The sequence below is a fragment of the Puma concolor genome, chromosome B3 (assembly GCF_028749965.1).
Source record: "Puma concolor isolate L17-30 chromosome B3, mPumCon1.1.hap2, whole genome shotgun sequence".
Lineage (NCBI taxonomy): Eukaryota > Metazoa > Chordata > Mammalia > Carnivora > Felidae > Puma > Puma concolor.
Window position 1 is genome coordinate 29,712,800 of NC_141672.1, and position 16,492 is coordinate 29,729,291.

General features: G+C 43.1%; 1 protein-coding gene across 1 annotated transcript in view; it reads left to right on the forward strand.

Moving 5' to 3' along the window:
- Positions 1 to 1,814: 1,814 nt before the first annotated feature.
- The window catches only part of HEATR4 (HEAT repeat containing 4), a 40,787-nt gene continuing 26,109 nt past the window's right edge, over positions 1,815 to 16,492 (forward strand). The window contains exons 1-7 of the mRNA XM_025919619.2: positions 1,815 to 2,791; positions 3,957 to 4,144; positions 5,161 to 5,301; positions 9,366 to 9,569; positions 10,785 to 10,928; positions 14,353 to 14,532; positions 16,172 to 16,332. Of these exons, the coding sequence (XP_025775404.1) occupies positions 1,881 to 2,791; positions 3,957 to 4,144; positions 5,161 to 5,301; positions 9,366 to 9,569; positions 10,785 to 10,928; positions 14,353 to 14,532; positions 16,172 to 16,332 (1,929 nt within the window). The 5' untranslated portion in view covers positions 1,815 to 1,880. The remainder of the gene's footprint in view (positions 2,792 to 3,956; positions 4,145 to 5,160; positions 5,302 to 9,365; positions 9,570 to 10,784; positions 10,929 to 14,352; positions 14,533 to 16,171; positions 16,333 to 16,492) is intronic.

Genomic DNA, 16,492 nt, shown 5'->3' on the forward strand with positions numbered 1-16,492 from the left:
TGGTGATCTCTGATCATGACTCACTGAAAGCACAGATGATGGTTAGCATTTTTTAATTAAGGTATGAACATTTTTTTTAAGTTTATTTATTTATTTTGAGAGAGAGAAAGAGAAAGAGAGCAAGTGGGGGAAGGGCAGAAACAGAGAGAATCTCAAGCAGGCTCTGTCAGCGCAGAGCCCGATGCGGGGCTCAAACTCATGAACTGTAAGATCATGACCTGAGCCCAAATTGGACGCCTCGCCAGTTGAGCCACCCAGGCGCCCCTGAACGTTGTTTATTAAACATAATGCTATTGCATACTCAGTCAATTAAAATTTAACTTTTACATGCACTTGGGAAACCAAAAAATCCATTAGACTCACTTTTATTATGATATTTGCTTGACTGCAGTGGTCTGGAAAAAAACCCACAATATCTCTGAGGTACATCTGTACTCCATTATTGTCAATTATCATTATTAGATGAAGGAATTCAGAAGGAAAATTTTTTTAATGTTTGTTTATTTATTTTTATGGGAGGGGCAGAAAGAGAGGGAGCATCCCAAGCAGGCTCTACGCTGTCAGCGCAGAGCCTGACGTGGGGTTCAAATTCGTGAAAACAGATCATGACCTGAGCCAAAATCGAGTCCAACACTTAACTGAATGAGCCACTCAGGTGCCCCCAGAAGGAAAAAAATTAAAAAAAAAATTTTTTTTTAAGTTTATTTACCTTGAGAGAGACAGAGACCGTGCAAGTCGGGGAGAGGCAGAGAGAGAGGAACAGAGAGAATCCCAAGCAGGCTCCACACTGCCAGCATAGAGCCCAACGTGGGGCTCAGATTCACAAAACCGTGAGATCATGGCCTGAGCTGAAACCAAAAGTCAGAGATGCTTAACTGACCAAGCCACTCAAGCACCCCAGAAGGAAAATTTTTAAAAAAGCAGTAAATGTAAGCTAGCTAAAACATGGAAACAGCTTGCCCCAGTAATTAAGGAGGAGGTGATTTAGCTACTTGGTGAAATACCCTGTAGCTGTTAGACACTTTAACAGTGAGGACTATGTAGTAAGATGGTAAAGTACTGGGGGCTTTGGAAGGGCAGCAGAGACAGAAGACATGATCCTTGGACAGTACAGTTAGCCGAATATTTAACAATGTGAGGTGTCACAGGATTGAGAGTTAAAATTGCTGGTACAGAATCAGTGAATTGTACACCTGAAACTAATGCTGTATGTTAACTATACTGGAACTAAAAACACAGATAAGAAACTGGTACAGAGTAGGAGTGATTTATAAATTTGTGTGGGACATGGAGGCCTGGATAAGGTCAAGAAAGTTGTGGAGCAGGTAGGAACTGACCTAGGCCTGGAAGAATGGACAGAATTTGTCAAGGATGGAGTGTGCTAACACACACAGTGGGCACAGAAGGAAGCTCCACTCTGTGGAGGGAGCGATGGGTGGAGATGAGCTAAGAGACTCAAGAGGTTACAGTCGGACAAGGTCATAAACTGGGGTCACACTCATGGAGAACCCTGAATGCCAGGCTGAGGTATCTGAACTTTATGCTATAAATAAGCCTTTTGAACATACATAAAGCAATATTTGAGGAAAAATGAAGGGCTGAGATTTGAGAACAAATGGCAGAACTGGAAGCAAGGGGCTGATACAAAGAATATTTAGAATGTTCACCATTTCTTCTTTTTTTTTTGTCCCTCTTCTAATTCACATGGCTTCTCCCCACTTGGACCCACCCCTGCTCCCCTTATCTGTCTTCCCATTTCTTCCTTTTCTGTATTGCTGTGGCCTACCAATTTCTGCTGACCTAGAGCTCTCACCAGTTCCTCCCATCTCCTCAACAGATACCTGGTCACACCTCCAAACCCTGCATCTGGACCAGGGAGTATGGAAGGAAGCCTTTGCTGGGAAAGGATGACCAGAACCCAACATGGAAAGACCTTTCTTTCCCACCATTTCCATCAGTCACTCCCCCCACGGCTGGGATGGGGCATGATCTTTACCCCTTCGAAACCAAGGAACAAGGAGGAATGTGCCTCTGTCTCCAGTGTACCTCCAGTCTACCACTTTAGCCCACATCGCTGTGTGCACCTCAAGAACCAATATCTGAAAAAAGCTGCTACAAACCTTACCTTCTCTGAGGAGGTGGTGTGGCAGCGAGGGCTTTCCAGCATCCCTTTTAGCCAGTACAACTTTGACCATCTCTATAATGCAGACCACATCATGCAGCCTACCCAGATCAGGAGGGCCCAATATGAGAAACCTATCAGCTTCAAGTTCTTGGGTTCTTCAGGTCCCTCAGCAAGGGTCACCTCCCAGGCTGTGAAGACAGAAAGCTCTGCTGAACTTAAGAAGCAGCTGAAGGAATCAAAGCCAGCAAGTGTAGTCCAGGAAAAACCTTGCCCTCTCATCCCTCATTCCTTCAGGGATCCGGATGTGCTAGGTCTGTCACTTTCTCCAGATGTGAACCTGGAAGTGAGGGAAGCCTGGCTTCCACCTCCTGAGAAGGAGGCCAGAGCCTGGGAAGCTATCGTGCTGGAAAAGCTGAACAAGCGCACTGCCCGATGGATCCAGAGCAAGCGTCCCCTAAGGTCTCGGGTATCCCCCAACAAGTGGCAGAGCTTTCTGCACCAGCAGTACGACTGGAGCCACATCCGGGATGAGCTTTCTTCCACCAGTGACCTGGAGCTCTTGAAACAGCTGGAAGAAGAAGAAACAGCAGAATTTGAGGATCGAAGTGTTATCCTGCCAATCCAGGAGAAAAAGAAGCCAGAGCTGCTGCTTCCTGTTTACTATAGGTAGACTGGCTGAGGCCTCTGGCACACCTTTGAGAATGCTTGGCTCCCCTTCCAGGACTCCTGCGTTAGTTCACATTCCTTATTTCAGAATGTGCTGTCCCATCAACCTCTTGGAGTTCTCCACTGCCAACCTACTCTCTAAGATCTCCTTCAAGTAAGGTTTCACAGCCTAGGCACTACTGACATCCTGGACTGGATAATCCTGTTGTGGGGGTCTGCCTTATACCTTGTAAGATGTTTAGTAACACCCCACTGGATGCCAGTAACACTCTGTAGTTGTGACAACCAGAGAGGTCTCCAGTCATTGACACATGTCCCCTTAAGGGACAAAGTCACTCCCAGTTGAGAACCACTGCCTGTAAAGGGGTTGGTTTTGGGCCTTTCCTAACAGACTGAGCGATTCTGCTGATCCAGTTACTATCCAGGTGCTCCCAGAAATGTATCCATGGGGAAAATAAGGTTTGGTCCTGCCTCGCTTTGAATTAAGGAGCCAATGTGTCAGTGCCTCAAAAACGAACTGGCAGCAGGACAGAGAACTAAACAATTTGAGGGAAGATTACTGCATATTTCTGGTTGCTTCCTTCTCATTTATAGCTAGATGGAAGACTGGAGCTAGTCTAATGTCCCTGATTCCCAAAAGCGAACTAAAAGTGGGAATCCGTTAATTTGTCCATTTATTAGATAAATATAAACTGCATTCCCACTACTTGCCAGGTACTCTGCAAAGTGCTGGGAATACACTGTAAACGAGAGATATGGAACCTTTAAGGAGCTTATATGTTCACGGGGTGGACAGGCATGAAATAAGCACATACATAATAAAGTGAAATAATATAGAATTGGTTCCCTTCCCCACATCAGTGCAATCTCTAAAGGCACCAATGTTGTTGTTGTTTTTGTTTTTAAAAAGGGTAATGCTGGGAGCATGGCCACTCTGTCATACTGTCCAGTGGCTACAGGAGTGGCTGTATTAGAGGAAGAGAAGTTGGCTGCTGATAGGTACCTTCATAGGGCATCTTGGGAGCAAAGTGAATAGTTAAACATAGGTGTTTTCCAGATGCTCATGTGTGTATGAGGTGAGCTTAAAGAGGAGCTGTGGGTCTGATGGAAAGCAGAAGGTCCATCTCCCACCTTTCCCTTCTCTCCCTCTCTCCCTCCTGCTAAGATTGCCCAATTACTTGCCTCAAGTGCAGACAGGTGAACCTATGCCTGGCAACAATAAGACTGCTGAGGGTATCAAAGGAAAGAACATCTGCCAGCCCCCGAACCAGAGGTACTTTCGACAGGTGAATCCTCGAGCTGGAAAGTTTGCTTACTCCACAGACAACACCTTTGAACAGGAAATATACTTTGGTAATAGAGCTGGGGTGCCGTGCTGGGGGCTGGGTGGACATGGAGCAGGGAGGTGGAAAGTAGCCAGGGGATGAAACAGTCATGAGTGTGGACAAGAGGCTCTGGATGACCAAGGTGTTCATGGCAACATCCCCTAGTTACCAGCACAGATTTTTTTTGGCGGGGTGGGGGGGAAGAGGGGCAGGCAGGTATCTGGTGCAGGCGAAACTGTTTTCCCTCTTCCCCTTTCTCTATCCCTTTCTGTTACTAAGGAGGCTGTGGAGGGTGGGGTCATAAAGTAAACAGATTTGGCTCTGAGAACAACTACCTCTTGTCTTCTTTCTTTCCCTTTGAGATAATCCCCCATTGAGGTGCTATGTTAGAAAAAAATCGTGGGATTTGGAGTCTAGTGGAGCCTGGCTTAGCACCTTTCCACTAACCTTCAGTAAGTTATGTAATCCCTCTGAGCCTTATGGACCTTATTTGTAAAATGATATTAACAAAAATACACCTCAAGTAAAGAACAGACAAGAAAGCATCTATAATGCTTCTTGGCTCATGCTCAATAAATGTCCACTACCTTCCCCTTCCATCTTGCTATCCTTTAGACGCTTGGGCTTCCAAGATACATGATCTAGGTCTGTATGTTCGAAGCTGTTTATTCTTCCTTGCACCCATCTTCTTCCTAAACTGTCAACTGAAAGTCTTCCTAAAGCATTTAACAGAATTATTCAGATGAAAGTATTTATGAATGGTAGGAAATGAATTAAATCTCCCTTTATTAGTACTTAACTTTTAATAGGGGACAATGCCTGTAAGTTAGACAGGTTCTGCTTTGGTTTCAAGCCTCTATGAAGCCACCAGCTCATATTTCCAAGCAACAGTCACCTTCAAGGCATGCCCCCACATCATGGTAGTCGTAAGTCCTAAGAGCTTAGAGTAAAGCAAAAGGAAATTGGGTCTGATCCTGGTGACTGAAAACCCAGCAAGACAGGAAGGAGGGTGGTACTAAGGACTCCTTATTTATCTGTTCACAGATAAAGTCCAGGTCATCCACCAGATTGGTGCAAAGAGAGACCATATTTTCCTGGAAAACTTCAATAGGTACAAGAAGCAGCTCTCCAAAGTTTTCCCTGAAACCCCAGAAAGGTGGACTTCCCAGCCAGTTCCTGAAGCACGTAAGCGGGAAGTGGATAATAGGGGTGATGAGGGAAGTGTGGCTATTTCTTTAAGGACCCTGTTTTATAGGCTGGGCATCACCAGCATGTAGCGGAGTCGCTTCCTGCCAACTAAAAATCATCTCATAAAATTATAAAACACTAACTGTAACTAGGAAGAACCTTTGTGGAACATCCATTCAGTTGAAATCAGGTCAAATTTAGATGTAACCAAGAGATTTAGGGCTGGTAATTACCAATGAGGCAGGTCCATTTTCTTCCTTTACTTCCAGGAGAAGTACATTGAACCCTTGATCCAGCACTGTCCTGTCCCTTTGGGCTGGCTCTACCGTCCCATTCCATTCTCAGACCCATACCTGCCTCAGGTACTAGGGTCATCCTCTGTTCTAAAATTGTTTTATATCATTCTTGGGGTGCCTGGCTGGCTCAGTTGGTAGAGCATGAAAAAAGGAGAATCTTTTTCAAAAATTTTTTCTTGTTTTTGCTACAGGTTTCTTATAGCTTTTTTTTTTTTTTTAAGTTTATTTATTTTGGGAGGGAGAGAGAGAGAGAGAGAGAGGGGGAGGGAGAATCACAAGCAGGCTCCTCACTATCAGCACAGAGCCCGACTTAGGGGCTCAAACCCACAAATCGTGAGATCATGATCTGAGCTGAAATCAAGAGTCAGACACTTAACCAACTGAGCCACCCATGCATCCCAAGAGAGAATCTTAAGCAGGCACCATGCTCAGCACAGAGCCCAATGCCGGGGGGGGGGGGGGGAATTCCATGACCCTGGGGTCATAACTTGAGCTGGAATCAAGAGTGAGACACTCAACCAAGCCACCAGGAACCCAGAGCATGCAATTCTTGATCTCTGGGTTGTTAGAGTCCCACATTGGGTGTAGAGATTACTTAAAAAAATCTTCAAAAAGAGAGTATCATTCTTGATTCTGAGAGAGAGAGGGAAGAGAGATGGCTAGGAAATGAGCTTATGAAACAAAAAGTGCCCATCCTCCAAGGGACTATGCTTCCATGTCCCATGACCCTTCCCTTTGCAGTGTCACTGCTCCAATGGGCCTCCTGGCGCACAGAAACTAATGGTAGTGGTGGAGAAAGCACCCCAACAAAACTTTTGATTGGGTCTATGCAAATCACCTTCTGGGGCTTCACTAGCTTCATTAGAGCTACTAATTGTCCCTACAGCAAAGCACTTTTGTAATACTGATTTTTGTGATATTTATTGATACTTAGGGGACTTTGTGAATGCATTTTGTAAACCATTAAGTGCTATACAAACTCAAGGATTTATTATTAGTATACTACCTTCCCAGAAGCCAACTGGATTATGTCCTCCCCTCTGAAAAGAGGTGAATCCACAGAGACAGAAAGTTGATCAGGTTGCTGGGGGAAGCGAGGAATAGGCACAGGGTTTCTTTTTGGGGGGATAAAAATAGCCTAAAATTAGACGTTGTGATAGTTTACAACTCTGTGAATATATTAAAAACCACTGAAATGTATACATTTAACTTTTTTTAATGTTTTTTTTTTTTTTTTTTAAATTTTTGAGACAGAGAGTGACAGAGCATGAGCAGGGGAGGGGCAGACAGAGGGGGAGACACAGAATCTGAAGCAGGCTCCAGGCTCTGAGCTGTCAGCACAGAGCCCGATGCAGGGCTTGAACTCACAGGGTATGAGATCATGACCTGAGCTGAAGTCTGATGCTTAACCAACTGAGCCACCCAGGCACCCCTGAAATGTATACATTTTAAAAGGATGAATTTTATAGTATGTGAATTCTACCACAAAGATGTTATTAAAAAAAGAAACCCCCCTGCTGCATTCAGATGCCTCACCACCTGCCTCACAGGCATTTTTTCCCTAGTGTGCTAGATGCCTGCTCTCTTCTTCCCTAGAACATAGAATATTTAATGAACAGAAGCTGTGGAATCTTTCCCAAACTCCTTTTTTTAAATAGTGTTTGAAATTGGGGGCACCTGACTGGCTCCATTGGTAGAGCCTGCAACTCTTGATCTCAGGGTCATGAGTTTCAAGCCCCACGTTGGGTGTGGAGCCTACTTTAAGTAAATAGTATTTGAAATTGTTCTGGGAGAAGGCAAGTCAGAATAGTAATATACATACACCTTCTTATAACTATTTTACTCCTTATCTCAGGAAATACTAGGTATGAGAGAACCTGAAAAAAAAAAATAGGAAAATTCCTGGAGTTAGATGTGGGTAGATTATTTTACTCTCCATTTTGATTGAATTGAAAAACTTAGATAATTTCTTTAAAATGACAAAAATTCTCAAGATACAAAGTGTACTTACTGCTATATAGCCTTAATTTCCCCCAAATCATGATATAAAACTCTAGTGTGCCCACAAGATCACTACAGTTCTTATAATATATTAAGTATAGGTCTTATGGTACAAAGTCAAAGGCACCATTTGTTTCTGCTAAAAAGCATACTGTGCCTTTTATACCACAGAAAGGTTGTTTCTTCATGTGCTCCCTTCAGAGGACTTTTTTGTTTTTTACATTTATTTATTTTGAGAGAGAGAGAGGAGTGAGCGAGCATAGGGGAGGGGCAGAGAGAAGAGAGAGAAAATCCCAAGCAGGCTCTGCACCATTAGTGAAGAGCCCAATGCAGGGCTCCATCCCACGATCTACAAGATCACAACCTGCACCAAAATCAAGAGTCAGACACCCAACCAAGTGAACCACCCAGGCGTCCCATCTTCAGAGGACTTTTGACATAGAACGTGGCTAATGGGTGTGTTTTAACCTGCCTAGAACTTAAAGGACCAGAGGTAGAATTAGTGTTGGCAGTTGTGCATGTTTATTCCCATGGAGGTTAAATACCAGAGATTCAAGACTTTCTCACCACATCTTTTTTAACTCCCTGAGCAGGGGGACAGAGGAGGAAAGGAACTAATCCAGCCATGTCTCACTTTCTTGGGAGGGATTTCAAGCAGGCTGAGAGGAAAGAAATGGTGGAGTGTCATGTGGCAAAGTATCGACTCCCTGGGAGCTGACCTGTCTGGATGTGGTTCTACCACTCTGGCTGCACACCCTATACTGAAAGGAAGCCAGCCCTCAACAGGGTGACTGAGCTCCTCCAGTATGACCAACCTGCGGCAGAACCATTCGGAGGGCATGCTCTGTATGGGCATCTGAACTAAACTGCCCTCGAGTCTCACAAGACTCTTTACATTAGAAGAAAGAAATGGTACTGCCTTCCTTGCTCAAAGGGAAGAATGGATTCAGAACAAATCTAAATGTGTTAGAATGAAATCTTGGAAGAAACACAAACCATTGGTAGTGACAGATTAGAGCATGAGACTGATAAGTGATGCAGCAGATAATGAATTTGGTAATCTGGAAAAGTTTTTATCTGTTTTGCCTTCTCCACACAACTGCTCTTCTTAGGAAGAGGCTTTCTGAATTTGACACCAGGGAGATCACCAAGTCTAGAAAATCTAACCAAATTTATATAATATGCTCTTCTGTCCTCAAATTTCCAGCTGTTATTGGTCAGAATGAGGAAAAACTCAGACATACTAAAACCTTTCAAACTTAGCAGCTTGTAGCAATGTTCCTTCTCCCAAATTAAAAACATTAAAAAGAAACATAAAACCAGCACCTGGCTGGCTCCAGCGAAGAACATGCGACTCTTGATCTCAGTGTCATGAGTTCGAGTTCCATGTTGGTTGTAGAGATTACTAAAATAAACTTAAAAAAAAAAAAAAAAGAAAACCTCATAAACTAGGAATGGACAATTACACTCTACCTAAACTGCAATATATCAGATACTGGATTTTATGAGAAAATCTTATTACATATAAACATATTTATGTTCCTAAAGATTAAACTTATAAAAAGGTTTGCACAGATCTCAATCCCCCCCTACCCCACCCCTCCATCAGCACGGCTTTATCATGTCTGCCATCAGGACTTTTCCTAATTCTCTATAATCATGGGAAAGTCTGCTCTCAAGAGTTTTGTTTCGCCTTAATGCTAGCTGGGAACACAGGGTCTAGGGCACTGGGGTAAGACTATCTCACACTGCCCTAATGAACAGCCTGCAGGCCTGTGCAAGGAGTCCCGCGCTGGATTGCTCTGCCCACCCCAGTCAAGGATCTGCTGCTCCAGGTGGATGAGGAGGATGTGCCCATTAAGACCAGGAGGCTGAAGAAGCAGGAAAAATCCCAGGAGAAGGCTATGACTTGGGAACTGGTGGTGCTGCAGCGGATGCTGCAGGAATGGAAGACTGCCTGGGCTCTGAGTAAGTGAAGGGGTGGGGGTGGGTCCAGAGATAGCAGTATATATTTTAGGGAGGAAGTTCTTACCTTGGACTAGTTTCTCAATCTCTCAAAATCCATTCCTTGCAAAACATACAAATCTGGTTGCCTCCTCAAGTTTACAATAGAGAAGAGCCTTTTACACAATCATAGTTGACGTATAGGCTCTTTGCATTGGCAGGTTTGACTTCAGAAATTTGTGTATACTCACTATCACTAAATCGAGGACTCTTCTCAGACAGGGCCTGTCTCATGACCTCTGAAACTTCATGCTCAATAAATGATGCAAGAAGGGAATGACGAAATATGCTGCCCAAGCAATGGAAATGTAGTAATCAAAAGAAACTGTAGTTGGCTGCGGTATAAATAATCCTTTTCTAAAATGTGTATGTGAGGCTGGGATTCTCATATGTACATTCTGCCTTTGGAGATATGGGCGTAGAAGGCTGAGTGCCTAAGGGCAGAGTAAAGGCCTAGCAAGGACTGTGTAAAGCTAGAAGACCTGAGGACTCAGGGCTGCTGGCCTGCAAAACACGAGACTAGTTTAATTAGCGTGGGACAAACAGGCAATCCATCACATATACTAGATTAGATAAACAAAAAAGGGTTGAAAGAGATTGAGAAAAACCTACTTGATTCTTGCAGAGAAGTTAGCAATAAAGTGAGGAAGACCCTGAAAGCCAGCTAGAAGAACCCTCAAAGGCAGGGAAACAACAACCACTAACAGTTGAGCCCTTGTCAGGCATTTTGCTAAATACTTTGTCCAGTTAACTCATTTAATACTCAAAGTAGCTCAATATGGTAGGTTCTAGTATCATTCCCATTTTACAAATGAGAAATATTAAGCTCAGAGAGGTTAAGTAACTCATCCAAGGTTACACAGCTAATAACTGTGTCAAACTGGGTATGTTTGACAACAAAGTACCCTTAATCACTATGTTTTATCACCCCTATTATTTTCCATATGGTAACAATGAAGAGCTATTTAAACAGAGATAGAATATAAAATGGGATGGGGGGGGTGAAGTTGTGTTTGGGAACTGCCCCAGAGGGCCCATGGATTATCAGAGAAGTAACTTCCCAAAGAACCCTGGAGCCCTTTATTTGTCTGAGCTAATGTTTTGCTTGAATTGTGCTAGGAGAAAGCAGACTAACTCTAACCTGATGGTTTTCTTCTCATTTCCCTCCCTGTGGCATAGTTACTGAGTGGCACCATGAGACAGTAGAGGGCCTGCTGCGGGGCTTGGGGGACATGCATGATGACATTCGGATCCGAGCCATCATCACATGTGCTACAGCTGCTTTAGAAAGGCCCCGGATTGCCACCAGCCAAGGGGACTCAGGTCAGAGCCAGAATTGAACTGTTTGAGAATATAAGCAACTCAACACAGCCACAATGTTAACTGGTGCAGACCTTCAACCTTATCTGAGATTTTACAAATGTGGAAACCAAGGCCCAGACAGTGGCCTGAATACACACAGCTTATCATCAACGGAGATGAAATTAAAATTCCTGACTTATGGTCCAGTGCTTTTTACATCACATTTCATTACCTTTTATTTACTCAGCAGTTTCATGGAAGTCCACATTGTTCCCCCTTGAGAGATCCCATTTGTAATAGCCAAAAATTATGTGTGTGTGTGTGTGTGTGTGTGTGTGTGTGTGTGTGTGTGTGTATACATTGTAGTCATCAAAAGAAACTGTAGTTGGGTATAATATACATACATGTATGTGTGTGTGTATACACACACACACACACACACACACACACACACACACACAATTCACTTTCCCCTCCTGACTCTATTTTAGCACTTCTTTTGACAGCACATCTGAAATCCAAACTGAACTAATCGCCATAGACCCCTCCCCACTTTCCAGATCTCAATCAGCAGCCCTACAATACATCTATTTGCTGAGTCAGGGCCCTGGGAGTCCTAGACAAATCCTTATTCTTCCCATAACCAATAGATTCTACTCATTCTGCTTCCCTCTTTGTATATTCATCAGTCAACAGATGAATATAAAAAGAGGGATTCTCTTCCCCCGACTCACTTCCCAGTCCTAGTCCCACCCCATGGCACTCCCGAGTCACCAATGTTAGTTTGGCATTTCACATCTTTCTTTGTGCTTTTCCAAATATATGCCAACATGCATGTAGGCTTTTCTACTTATTATAAAAATGAGTGAATTTTATCAGCCATTCCCTAGTTTTTTCTCCTTTAATTTGTGCACACGATGAATTCTCTTGTTAGGCTATAACAGATCATGATATATTATTCTTTTATTACTCCACTGGGTTTGATTTGTTAATATTTTATTTATTTGTTTGCTTGTTTATTTAGAGAAGAGAGAGCACAAGCAGGGGAGGGTCAGAGAAAGGAGAGAGAGAGAATCCCAAACGGGCTCTGCATGGTCAGCGTGGAGCCTGACTCAGGGCTTGATCCCACAAACCATGAGATCACCTGAACTGAAATCAAGAGTCGATCAACACTTTACTGACTGAGCCACCTAGGTGTCCTGATTTGTTAATATTTTAAAATGTTTTATTACATTTGGTAGTTTACTTTTGTTAAGTTTTAGTTTTTGCTAGCTTTATAAAATGAACTAAGGACACAGCCATTTTTTCCAATGGTCTTAATCTCTTGGGAAAGCAATGTCAATAGCTTTTTTCCTTAGTAGTAATAAGCACTGAAAAAGGAACATTTCCCATGTACAACAGCCAGAATTGTAATCTGCTGAAGCGCCAGTTTAACAAGACAGAAGGACCCAAATGATAAAGTGCTATTGAAAGGACATAAAACCAACTGACTTATTTCTCAAATGCCCTCACATTTTATGTGAAGCCTGGACTGGCACTTTTTCCTCTTTGCTGCTGGTAGCATCCTAATATTATTCTGTCCTAATATTTATTAGTCTATCATAATAGTCTGTTTGCTTTTTTGCCTTTCCTACCAGACAAGGAACTCCTTAATGGCAGGAACTAATTTTATTTCTACGAAGTTGTTAGGTTTTTTAAAGTTTCATTTCACTTATTTTCTATCTACCAAGTTCCAGATAAAGGGCATTTCTGCTACCGGTTTTTAAATCTGCTGGAAAACTCCTCATTTCTCTTTACCTGATTAACTTCTATACTTGTCCTTCAATTTTCAGCTATCAACTCTTCTGAAGAGTCTTCCCTGCCCCATTACCCAGACTTGGTTCATTCTCCCCACTACATGCTTCCACACATATACTTTTTTTTAAAAAGCTCTATGCCCAATGTGGGCTTGAACTCACGACCCCAAGATCAAGAGTTGCATGTGCCCCACATATACATTTTTTATTGTATACTTATTTCCTTGGGTATTAAATGGATAATGTATTTTCAGTGCCTGGCACAGATAAAACCTTCAGTAGGCAGCAACTGATTATTATAATCTTATCCCCAGATCTTCCACATACATACAAAGAACACTTTTGTCTGCTCCGAATTATGCCTTCCATTTGATCCCTTTCACATGTTGGTGTCTAGATTGATTTGTTTTGTCTTGTTTCTTCCCCATACATTCTCAAAGAAAATTGTCTTACTCATTATTTCTTGAAATACTCGTTTGACTTCTACTTCTACATATTCCCCTAAAATACATGTTTCCATCTAGCCTATTCTTAACAAATGGCAGAGTAGCCCACAGCAGTAATAAAACTGGACAGATAAGAAATCTTAAAATTCCTCGTCACAGGTCCAGCTGTTTCTTCTTGGGAAGTCAGTTAGCCTATCTGAATTTCAAATTCCTTATCTCTAAAATGAGGATAACTGTGGATGAAAGGTTAACAGGCCCTTTCCCCTTCTACTTGAGAATTTGAACTTTGGTTAAAATGCCTACCTGTTGCCCAGATAACCTGATCAGGATAGGAACTATCTTTATAGGCAACATTGTTTATGATAAAAATAAACTCTGATAAATCACATTTGGACTGGAAAAAACTGTAAGTGAAATATAAATACTTTAAAGGGGCACCATCCTTTGGGCTTCCATGAATGCTGTCACTTAATAACAGGCATACCCTTTGTGGACCCTGGAATTATATCTATGGAGTTGTTCTAAGACATACTAACTCCTGTGGAACATAGCACTTGTCCCCAGAAGGATGTGTGGAATGCTGTACAAACTGCATCATGAACTCTGGCCAAAAGGAATGCCTGCTGCTACCCTGTTGGCAAACTGTGCTCCTATCTTATATTCTTCTGAAGACTGGTGCTTTGTGTGGCCTATGAGTCTTGTGAGTCTGTTTAGACCTAAAAAGACTCCTGAAATAACTCACATTTCAGGTGGGCTCTACAGTTAATACGTGCCTTGCCTATGTCAATGAGGGCTAGAAGGTTGAATGGGATAACATGAAAACACTGTAATTGGCAAAGCACTACCTAAATATAATTGCTATTATTATTATTATAAATACAAAAAATATACGTGGTAAATAGGTTGATTTTCATCACTAAAACTAATGGTGAAGGTCACCATCATCTAGCTAGAAACCTTCTGCAGCTTGAATCCAACTCTTTAGAGGCCAGATGATAAAGGATTGGGAACTGGCATACCCAGCACAGAAGTGAGCCATAAAAGCCTGCCCATTGCAGGGGCTCAGCTAAACTCTTATTAAGTAGCAGTAAGCATCTGCAACTGAGACTGAGGCCGACCACTGTGTGGCTATGGGAAGGAAGCTGTGTTTCAGGGAAAATCAACGTGGCTAGCACTTCTTACCTGGGTCTCTCTTGAACATAGACAAAGAGACCGTGAAGGCCCCATCTATCAAGGACTTGCCAGAGGTTCTACAGCCTGCCCTGGAAGCTGCTCTTTGTGATAAAAATGCCAATGTGCGGATGGCAGCAGCAGTATGCCAATATGCCATACAGTCACACAATCCCCTTGCCCGGGACATCATGCAGACTGCCCTTTTAAAGGGTGAGTAACTCCTTGTCACTTCTGACCTGGGTATATGGGGTAAAGACAGGACATCTCACCATCAGCTTTTCCTGATCCTTTCTTCTCCAATATCATGCTTTGTGATGTCTACTGTATTAGAGGGTTTGGGTTTATGTTTATGAACATCCAGAGATAGCTATTCTTAGGGTACTTTTCCAAAATAGGTACATTGCCACCTAGTGGTACCTAAATATTTCATGGATACATTTGCCTAGAAACCAAATGTAGGGGCACCTGGGTGGCTCAGTCAGTTAAGCATCTGACTCTTGATTTTGGTTCAGGTCGCAATCCTAGGGTTGTGGGATCAAGCCCTGCGTTGGGCTCTTTGCTGACAACATGGAGCCTGCTTGGGACTCTCTTTCTCTCTCTCTCTCTCAATCCCCTCCCCCCCCCCCCCCCCGGTCCCCCCTTCACACTCTGTCAAAATAAATAAACTTTAAAAAAAAAAAAAAGGAAAAAAGTTTGTGTGTATATGTATGTATGTATATAATCTCTACACCTAGCATAGGGCTCAAACTCAGGACTCCGAGATCAAGAGTCACATGCTCTTTGGACTGAGCCAGTCGGGAGCCTCACCACAGATTTCCTTTATTTATTTATTTTTTTAAAATTTTTTCATGTTTATTTATTTTTTGAGACAGAGCACGAGCAGGAGAAGGGCAGAGAGAGAGGGAAACATAGACTCCAAAGCAGGCTCCAGGCTCTGAGCTGTCGGCACAGAGCCCGACGTGGGGCTTGAACTCACAAACTGCAAGACCATGACCTGAGCCGAAGTCAGATGCTTAACCAACTGAGCCACTCAGGCACCCCACCACAGATTTAACGTTTTTTTTTTTTTTTAACGTTTATTCTTGAGAGAGAGAGAGAGAGAGAGAGAGCGAGAGCGAGAGAGACAGGGAAACACAGAATCTGAAGCAGGCTCCAGGTTCTGAGCTGTAAGCACAGAGCCCAATGTGGGGCTCAAACCCAACTGTGAGATGATGACCTGAGCCAAAGTCAGTCACTTAACTGACTGAGCCACCCAGACGCCCCCACAGATTTACTTTTAATTGAAAAGATGTAAATACTAAAGAATACTTTCTAAAAAAATCACCCCTGTTCAAACACATCATGCTTCCATTCTCTACATTAACTTACAGGCATTGTCCACATAAAGCAAAAAGTTGTCAGGTGATTTGCCCAAGGGGGCTGACCCCTCTCTGAAAAAGTATGTTTCTTCCTTTCCTGGGGGCCTGAGCAGACAAGGACAACTGGCTGACTGGTTTGGCATTCTGCATATAGACCTTCAAAAACCTAATTCATCGTCTTAAGAAAGCCTCCACTCTAGCCTTCCCAATCACTAGGGGAATGAATAATTGTATCTCTTACCCAGGTCATAAGAGCCTTGTTGCTGTTACCCAGTAAAAGCCTTTTAGGATTTGACTTTTCAGGTTAAGATTTTCAGTCTATACTGAAAACCTTGATGTGATCCATTTAAATATAGGCGTTGACTTCTATACAGGGAGGGGCACAAGGAAGTGAGATACCAGGCAGGCAACAGCCTTGAGTACCAATGCTGAAGGCTGACTGTTCACTCTGTGGGAGAGCAGATCACCATTTTTTTTACCCCACCTGACAGGTAACAGCGTGGACAGCTGGGCTGCAGCTCAGTGCCTGGCTCTGGAAGGTGCTGCCACATACCCCGTGATTAAGAGGATCCTCCAGCAGCTGTTTAACAAGAAGAATGAGGACACTGAGCATCAGTCTTATATGCTCCTGAGCCATCTCAGTGGGGAGACAGTATGTGTCCATTACAGGGTCAAAGAAAGAAACCAAGTTGTGGGGAACAATTGAGTCTTTGAGGTCAGTACGTGTAAGGAATCGAAAATGCAGATGGTTGAGTAAGACGATCTCACACATAAAGCTGGAAAAAGCGTGTGGGTGAACTGGGGTATGCAGG